The sequence below is a fragment of the Hydra vulgaris genome, chromosome 02 (assembly GCF_038396675.1).
Source record: "Hydra vulgaris chromosome 02, alternate assembly HydraT2T_AEP".
In the NCBI taxonomy this organism is placed as follows: domain Eukaryota; kingdom Metazoa; phylum Cnidaria; class Hydrozoa; order Anthoathecata; family Hydridae; genus Hydra; species Hydra vulgaris.
The window spans coordinates 47,954,756-47,965,000 of record NC_088921.1 but is presented as its reverse complement, the minus strand read 5'-3'; the positions used below and the strand labels follow the sequence as shown (position 1 = coordinate 47,965,000).

The window sequence follows — 10,245 nt, the reverse complement described above, 5'->3', positions numbered from 1 at the left end:
TTATAAGCTGTGATCAAACATTAGAGCATTGGCTTTTATGATTTAAATCTAATTTTTATTTAGTGTACAAATTTAAAGTTTAATTTAATAAAAATTGCTATTGTGAGTTTTTCATTCATAGAAATTCCTAAATCTTTTCAAGAATGTGTACCTTAAATCTTATGTATAATGGCTTTGCATACTCTTTCTGTTTTTAAAAACATTTAATTTTTGCAATAACACAATTTTTATGTCTGATATTGAGATTTGTAACTCAATAAATATTTTTGTTTGTAGTTCATTTTTATTTTACAATATAAAAAGTGTCACAAGATAATAGTGTGATAAAAAAAAAATTGAAAATTTCCAAAACTGCTTTCAGAATTTTTGAGAATTCATTTATTTACAAAAGATTGATGTAAAAATACATAATCCCAATTTTTGTTCTTTTACTACTATATGTTATTTTTTTATTGTAAGTAATGTTATAAAGCTTTGTTCTTTGATAAAATAGTTTATTTGGAAAATATAATCAAATTTGGAAAGTTTGTTGATTTTCTTTTGCTTGTTTTAATTTTTAGAGCTATACAAAAAATAGTTTACAGTTTTAGCAGAAATCAGTTCAGGTCTGTTAATAATTCCTTGAAATTCAATAACTTTTAGTACTGTTAATCTGATATCTAAATTATTTTTCTATTCTAATAATTTTCAGAAATATTACTTTCTTAAGATTATGACTTTTTTAAATTTAAAGCATCAAAGATAATAAAGCCATGTGATAAACATATCAGTAAAATAAGTTGACACAATGTCTGAAGAAGAATTAGTTGATGAACCAATTGAGGATGATGTTGACAAAACACCTGAAAATGAAAATGATGGTGATGAAAATGAAAATGGTGAAAATGAAGATGACAATAATGACAATGAAGATGGCGAAGAGAAAGGAAATAAAAATAATGAAAATGAAAATAAAGAAAATGAGGTTTTTAGAAAATAATGTTGAACTTTTTTTTGTTCGTGTTTTTTTTTAGGGTATTTATTCTAATTCAAATTATTGTAAGTTTATTGTAATTTTTATTTAGTAATTATTACTATTAAATAAAATCAAGGGCTAAACACATTAAATACATTTTTAGGATTTATTCAAAAAACATAAAAACAAAAAAATTTAAGATCATAAAAATTGCATAAAAAACTACAATTGCCTAAGGTTTTAAGTTAGCTTTCCAATTTATCATACACTTTCTGAAATTTCACTGAATTCCTGATTTTTCATATAGTCCTTGATGCTTTTTATTTCATATAGTTACTGATTTACAATGTAGTTTTAGGTACTTTGTTAAGTTACTGATATTTTATTTAGTTCCTGGTCTTTACTGCTGCCTTTAAAGACTTGCTTTTGTTATTAAAGGATAGAAATTGTTAAATCTAACTTGAAGTTTTTACAATGTATTAGATAGAAGCAATAAAGCATATTGACATATCAAACTTTCAATAAAGTGCTGATCTTCTCCATAACCTACTTTATTTGGTGTATTCAAAAAAGTTTTTAAAGTTGAGTTTTCCTTTTCAACTATTATTAACTAGTATTAAATTTGCTTTCTTTTCATTTCCAGTAACTTTTTGGATCTACAAGGTTTCTATATTAATGAATGGCAACACCTTTACTGAGTCCTAATTTGATTTTTTTTTAACTATTTTTAGTTTACTTTTTTTAAGTAGTAAACAATTAGAATTAATATTTCTTGTTTTTAATATATAAATTTTAATGTGAAAATAAAGAAGATATTGTAAATTAATTCAAACATGAAAGGCATGACATAAGTACAGTCCTAACATCAATTTTCCATTTTACAATCTATGAGATTATTTACAATTGTCTTAAAATAAGAAAATTAGCATCACTTTAGATACCACACAAGAACAAAATCAAAAAGAGATGAATCAAAACATGTAAGGAAAGTTTTGAGAAAGAACGCATGGAGGCTAGGATATTATTACAGAGGATGAGTTACGGTGTTATCGAGAAAACTTAGACACAAGTTGGGTAACACTAATTGTTTTTATTTTTTGGTTAGTGAAGTTGAAAGTCCAAAAACTGTAGTATGATAGAAAATGTTTGAGCCGAAAAGTTTGACATCTTCTTGAGCTGTCCATTTAGGTTTTATTAAAAGGTATGCCACTACTGCTCAATAATTTTTGAGAAACTATTTGAAACATATTATACATGAAAATAAAACAATCAAAAGTAATAGACACTAAAAATTTTAAATTTCTCCATAATAATGTTCAGCCCCGTCTTACTCAAACTGCCACAGATGGTTTTAATTAAAAAATTTTGGGCGAAATTTTAAATAAAAGTTTACTAATAAATTTAAGTAAAGTTATGAAGACGTCAAACACATGTAATGTAATTTAAAAGAATTAAAAGAGAGCTTTTAAACAATGAGAAAAAAATTTGTAATAAATTTAATGGAGTTAAATTTACTACAAACTTTTACTCTGAGTACATTTTTAATGAGCTACTTTTTACTTGAGTAAACTTTTCGACCGGTAAAGTTTACTTTACCGGTCAAAAGAAAACTTTTTGACCGGTAAAGTTTACTTTACCGGTCAAAAAGTTTTCTTAAGTAAAAGTTTTTGTACTTAAGTACAAAATTTTGTTACTTTTTCCACCTCTGGCAGGTTACAATGAAATGACAAGTTATTATATTATAAATAAAAAAAATAATTTTAAATCTGTTCAGAGGATATAAATCCCAAATATAATAATGAAGTATCTATTTTCAGGAGGAGGTCCATGTTGAGCCATTAACAGCTGAGATAATATCAAGTAGTTTATCTCTTTTGTGTAAGATTGGCACTGGCCTTGCACATGCATATGTCAAACTTAATATAAGCAAAAGGTTTGAGAAATATTATATACCAATTAAATAAAATGATAGAATACAAAGATTTTTGTGTATTTTCTTTATTATGTTATTAAGCAATTAACTTTTATAATTTTTTTTTAATTTTTTATTTAAATAAAGAAAACAATCATGTTCAAAAAAACAATACAGTAAATAAATAAATAAAAAGTTCAATAAATAAAAATAGTGTCAATTAATATAATGATTGTGTGTGAATTTTTAAATTTTATACTTTTTTTTTGTGTGTTAATTTTTAAATTAATAATTTCTATAGTTGAATTTATAAAGATAATAGAAAAAAGTTATGCAAGTGATCAGATAATTTTTTTTTTAATAAACAAAGAATGATGTTATTTTAATTGATTATTGAATAATGACACTATGAATAAATATACACAAAAAATATCTTGATATGTTTTTTTATATTAAAGCTTTTTAAACTTTTTACATTTATTTTCATAAATTTTTTGAATACTTTTTTTCTTTATTATTTTTATTTTAGAGAATTAGGGGATATATCTATTTTGAAGAACTTTATTTATTTGAGATACTTGGTAAGATTCATTTAGTTAGCCTTTTTAAACTAAAATAACTTTTGAATTTTTTGCAATTTTCATAACTTTTAATATTTACTTAAAAATCATGAAAAGAATAATCAAATTATAAAATAACTAGATTTAACTTGAAAAATTTAATAATTGAAAAATTACAAAAAAAATTTAATCTTATTATATAAAGTAACTTTTCAAAATTTTAAATTTTTCAAATTTAAATAACTAAGTTAAACTTACTTTAAGTTAGAGTTGAACTCTTGTTATTCAAACTCCTATTATTCGAAAGGTCATTTAAATTGAACAAATTCTTTCATCCTTTGAGGGATTTTATATTTAGGATTGAACTCTTGTAATTTGAAAATTCTTGTAATTTGAACATGTTTAGAGTTAATTGCTGATCTCAAAATAACACTTTGCAGCAAAGGTCTTTACTATTTGAATTTTTCAATGCTTAATTATGCATTTTTTGCTTAATTATGCATTTTTTGCTACTTCAAAAATCTTTTGTTACTTCAAAAATCACATTTGTTTTGATGTAGCATCAATAGTTTGTTATTTATGTTTAATATCATATATTCTTGATTTAAGCGTAAATTTTCTTTAAGTAGGTATGTTGTTACAATTTATTCTAATATTGTAAGGATAATTTCATACCATTTAACACTTTTTTATATATATTAAAAAGTATTTAGGAAGTATAATATTAGTAAAAATAAAAGAAAATGATTTTTTACTGTAAATGTTTTTTAAACTTACAATAACAATACAATTCTTTACTAAAAACTAGACAAGTAAGAATTTCAGAGCACATTAAAACAGTCACAGTAAAAGTATGAGACTTAATTGAATGACAAGTAACATGAGAATGAATTTTAGAAAATGGCACAAGAGCCGCTAGCTCTTTACAGCAGTGCCCATTATAGTATTTATAGAAAAGAGAAAGAGAAGCAACATTACAACGATGTGATAATGGTTGGAGGTTGGCTGCAAGAGCAGGTTCAGCTATGTTTTCGATGCATTTTTTCACCTTGTCTATCTGAGAAAGGGCATCATTGGAAGATCCACCCCAGGTATGGCAACAGTATTCCATACAAGGACTTATTTGAGATATATAGAGATAAAGAACAGAATCCTGAGTAAGAAAGTGGCAAACACAATAAAGAGATGCAACCTTAGCAGATGCTAATTTTGCTATTGATTTGACATAACGCTTCCAAGAATGATCAGAAGTAAAAGTTTATTGTAAAAAATTAAGGGTAGATGACTCATCAAGTACATTACTGTTCATAAATATAGAAAGATCTAGATTATTGTGATAAAGATTATCTGAAAAAAACTGTGTTTTATTTGAGTTAATGAAGTAGAATGAAAAGATTGAAATCCATATTGATGATTAGAAAGAAAGTTATTAGTTTCAAGATGAGAGATTAAGTGTTTGTTAATTAAAGACTCAAAAACCTTGCATATGATAGTAAGAAGACTAGTAGGATGGTAGTTAGATGAGTCAGGCTGCTCTCCAGAATTCTTAAAAATAAAGATAACAAATGCCACTTTCCAGCAGACTAGAAAACAAGACTCTGAGAAGCACTTGTTAAATAGTTTTAGAAGTATAGACGACAACTCCAGAGAACACTTTTGCAAGACTATAACAGGTATGTTGTCCAGACCACAAGCTGTAGTAGAGTCTACGAGTTTGTTGTTGTTTGAATTATTTTTTTGGTAGAATATTGAGTTGCTTAATCAAGTTTGTCTTTAAGTGAAAGTGAATTTTTTTTTGCAGTTTTTTTGCAGACTTTTTCCAGCTCACAATTCATAAATAAGTTTTAGGTCATCTGGGCTTGTTGATAAAAGCTAAGACAACAGGTTTGAGCACAAAGGAACAGTTACAGAAAAAGCAAAATATCCTAAAATTAAGCATCGATTTTGGTTTATATTTTCTTTAAAGTTTTTGAAGTATCTACTTTGTGTTTTAGCTATAATATCAATCAATTATAAGTTTTACAATTTGGTGATGTATGCATATACATACATTGTGAGTACCCTGATGCATTAGTTGTAATGCACCACTTATGTTTTAGAGTACAAACTTTGACAAACTGACCTTAACATTAGGATAGTCATTTTTAAATGCAGCATTCAGTTCAATAAGATTAAGAGCTAAGATTAAATAGTGGACACACATATTAAAACAACCTTTTTTAAACATGTTGGTTTTACTTAGAACTAACAAAAAAATTTTCTCCTAGCATCATTCTTTAAAATCTCATCGTTTAAATAAAAGACTCCAGTAGTCACATGCTTGGCCTGGGCATCTACGTTCGTTACAGTTCACCATATTGTAGGGAAACTAGGTTTGAATCCATAGACTATTCTTTTATGTGCTTTTGTTTAGCACCACTTCACTCTATGGTTTTTCTCTTTGTTCTATATTGCTCTCCTTCATCCTAAGATTACACTCTTTCTTATGTTGTTTCTGACCAAATTAACCGAGCCCTTTCATTTTATCCTTCAGCCAGTATTGTTGTTGTTAATGATTTTAATGCTCATCACACTGAATGGCTTGGCTCTAGTATCAGTGACTCTGCAGGCATTAAGGCCCGCAACTTTTGCTTTTCTTTATCTCTAACACAAATAGTTGACTTTTTAACTCGCTTTCCAGAAAAGTCCGAACCATTTACTTTCTCTACTCGACTTCTGTATTATTTCTGATCCTAGTCAGTGATCAATTTCTCCACATTTACCATTAGGTGCTTCTGATCATGGTTTGATCTCTCTAAAATTATTATCTCATTTTTCTTAATCATCAGAGTCCACTTTCTTTGTCCCTGGTTTTCTTTGTGATGACCCTTTCCCTGGTTTTCTTTGTGATGAAATCTTTCATCTTCCTACTAACTTCTTAATTATTTTCTTGGATTCAGTCTGGCATGGAATCTTTTATTCCCTTTTTATAATTCCAAGTTAAGCCTCACTCTTCTTCATGGTTTTCCTCTCATTGTGCTGCTGCAATTTCCAACCATAACCATTACTTTCATATCTATTAGCAAAACTATTCTCCAGAAAACAGGCGTCTGTTTACAACTGCTAGAAACTGTTGTATAAAATGTTTTATCTAATGCAAAAGCCTGCTATTCTCAAGTCTCAAAGTCTTTAGTTAACAAACACTTAATCTCTCATCTAAAATCTATTGACTAACTTTCTGATCATCAAGCTGGATTTCGATCTTCTCGTTCTACTGCTGATTTGTTAACATTAATAACTGATAGGTTGTATTATGCATAAGATAGATGCGGACAGGCTAAAGCTATTGCTCTAAACATTTTTAAAGCTTTTGATAAAGTTTGGCATGCTAGTCTTCTCCATAAGCTCTCTTCTTATAATGTATTAGGTAACATCTTTAAGATTACTTAATCCTTACTTTCCAATTGTAGTATAAAAGTTGTCCTCAATCGACAGCACTCTTTATTTCCTGTAACTTCAGAGTTTCCTCAAGGTTCTATCTTTGGCCCTATACTTTTTTAAATTTACATTAATGATCTCGAAGAAATTCTCACATCTAAAGTGGCATTGTTTGCTGATGATATTACCATTTATTCTTGTCTTGATAAGAAGCCAACACTCTCTGATTGCTTAGATGGGGCATTTGAGCTTGAAAAGCTTCTCACTTCTGCTACAGCATGGGGCTCTCAGTGGCTGGTGAACTTTAACTAAGATAAAACTCAGTTTTTTTCAGCTTATTGTTATTGCAATAATCTAGATCTTCCTATATTTATGAACGGCATTGTAATCGGTGAGTCATCTATCCTTTATCTTCTACAATTAACTCTTACTTCAGATCTTTCTTAGAAACCATATATTAAATTAATTGCAAAATTAGCACCTGCTAAGATTACATCTCTTTATCGAGCTCAAGATTTTCTTACTCAGGATTCTATTCTTTGTCTCTATAAATCTCTAACCCATAGTTGTATAGAATACTGTTGCCATATTTGGGGAAAATCTTCCAATGATGCCCTTTCTCTTAAGGACAAGGTGCAAAAATGCATTGTAAACATAGTTGGACCTGCTCTTGCAGCCAACCTCCAACCATTATCGCATCGTCGTAATGTTGCTTTTCTTTCTCTTTTCTATAAATACTATAATGAGCTAAAGACTCTAAAGAGCTAATGTCTCTTGTGCCATCTACTAAAATTCATTCTCATATTACTTGTCATTCAATTAAGTCTCATCCTTTTTCTGTGACTATTCCTAAGTACTCCAAAAATTCTTATTTTTTCAGTCTTTTTCCTCGAACATCAGTTTGGAATTCGTTTTCTTTACCTTGTTTTCCTTATTCATAAAAGTTGCAGTTTTTAAAATTGTTTGTCAATTGTTATCTTGCTCTATCAAGTTTATCTTTTCTCTTCCAGTAACTTCCAACTTGAATAATGGTTGCTTTCAACATTGTTAGAAGTGAAGATGTGAAAAAAAAAAAGGTAGTTACTAATTGGGCTGTTTCTGGTGAAAATGGGTTTCCTATTTTTTTTTCCTGGCAATAATAGAATCCCTTGCTTTTAACATGTCTTGAAGTTTGAACAAGATACTCAGACACATCAAAGTATATTGATATCTTTTTATGTGTCCATGATTCTGATGCAAGTTTTAACATGTGCATTTTATAGCAATAAGAGTCATATACAAAAATTTTCTTTTTGATTTCGTATATTAAAATGTCTAGATCATGATCAAGTTTTTTTTGTTAGAAATGCTGCTGTTTGTTTCTGCTGTTAAAGATGCTTTATCAATACTATGATGTATTGTAATGAAATAATGGTAATAAAACTATTTTTGCAACTCTATCTATAGTGTTTCAAATACCAATCTTCTATAGAAGTATCAAACATAACCTTTTTTTCACTTTTTGATCCCCATTCCCCTTGGGGAAACTAAAATTTTTCTGCTTTTTCGTATTATTTGTTGCAGAACTTCCAACTTGGTGTTCAATATACATTATTTTTTGTAAAACTTTTGCCAAGTCTAGAAAAATCCTTACATTGTCTAAAAAAACAAATTTAGACATGTTTTAAAATTAACATAAAATTTAATCATGAAATGATATTACTTTTAATTAACATGTTAACTATAATAAATATTTTTAAATTTAGGGCATTTTAAATTTCCTTGTACGTTACAAGAGGTTTGCAACTCCTGGTAATTTCCTCTCAAAATATTTTTCGCGGAATTGCTCATGATAACAGCATATAATTCTAATTGAACTAAGATTTTCTTTTAAACTTGCTTGACACTTTATTTCTTCTTGCTGTTCACAAGAAATGTCTTTGAGTTGAATAAAATCTTGTTTTCTAGAAAATAAAAATGAATAAAAACAGAATGAGAACCTTCATTTCCTCTTGTCACCGCTGAAATTGTCACTATTTATTTCTTTGAATGTATTCAGTTAGATTTTTGAGAAGACTTCTTTTATAGAAATTCTTCAACTGTATATAATTTTTATTGTTAACTATTTTATGATTATAATATTTGTCTTAATTTTAGTTAAATATACAACAGTATATTTATATATATATATTTTTTTATGGAGGTTATTTAATAATAATATTTATTTATATTTTTTATACTTTGTAACTTATAGACAATAAGTCATAGATAATTAAGGCAATAATGACAATTACAAGATTATAAGACAATAATAAAAAAACATTTTTGCAAAAATTATAAAATTTTAAGAAGAAAGAAACACTGCCAGGAATAAATTTAAATATCAAATTTTAGAAAACCAAGTGTTTATTAAGTTAGAGACAGTATGGAAAATATAGGTGAAATAGGTTTTTAAATTTTAACAAAAATATTACAATATAAAAAGTTTAGTTAAGATTATAATTGGAATTCCTCTGGAATATAAATCAAAAATTGTGCCGAAGAACAATAAACTAGGATGATACACAGGTAGTGGATAGATTTTAAAAAGTAAGGAAGACTTTAAAAATTCAACAACATCAAACAGGATCACATAATCTTAAGGTTATAAATCTATGTGATAGCATATATGTATTTAGTAAATTTCTAAAACCAAAGATGCATTTTTTTTTTAAATCTAAAAAATTTGATGCAGAGTTTCTAAAAATATTTTAATGTTTTTTTTTAAAGATTTTTTTAAAAATATTTTAATGTTATTGCTTTTATTGTATGATAATGGGAATTCAAGACAGCTGTAACATTACACCATTGATATATATTAGATTAATATAGAAAACACAAATAAAATAACATTCATTTGTTTTTAAAACAAAAATTTACCACTGTTATATAAAAGCCTAAAATAAAATCTAACTGATTTGATTTAAGATCAAATTGAATCTTGAACAATTTTTTTGTTATATTTTGATTTAAAATTCGCAGCTGGGTGGGACCCTAATGTATAATAAAAACCAGGGATAAGATGGGATACCTTTTTTACTAAGCAACTGCTTAACTATTGCAAACCAAATGCTTCTATTTTAATAACTGAGAGAACTTAACTTTTTAATATTTATACATTACTTATGTTATTGATACAATATTTATGCTATGCTAATGTTTTTGATTTAGGATATAAGTGAAAATAAAATACGCGACATATCCCCAATAAATTATCTTACTCATTTGCTTACTTTGAAAGCTGATAAAAATTTACTGAAGTCAGGACTACTAAATAAGGTATTTTTAAGAAAAAATAAAAAAAAAATTTTTATTCATATAAAACCTCCTTTAATGTTACTGTCAATATATTGTTATTATTATAGTTATTTTTAAACTTTTGT

At 26.9% G+C, this 10,245-nt stretch overlaps 1 protein-coding gene across 1 annotated transcript in view; it reads left to right on the top strand.

Annotated features, from left to right (window-relative positions):
• LOC100206581 (leucine-rich repeat-containing protein 23) overlaps positions 1-10,245 on the top strand; it is a 33,905-nt gene that overhangs the window by 2,896 nt on the left and 20,764 nt on the right. Inside the window, exons 2-6 of the mRNA XM_065791171.1 lie at positions 561-605; positions 734-964; positions 2,773-2,888; positions 3,397-3,448; positions 10,034-10,141. Coding sequence (XP_065647243.1) covers positions 788-964; positions 2,773-2,888; positions 3,397-3,448; positions 10,034-10,141 — 453 coding nt within the window. The 5' untranslated portion in view covers positions 561-605; positions 734-787. The remainder of the gene's footprint in view (positions 1-560; positions 606-733; positions 965-2,772; positions 2,889-3,396; positions 3,449-10,033; positions 10,142-10,245) is intronic.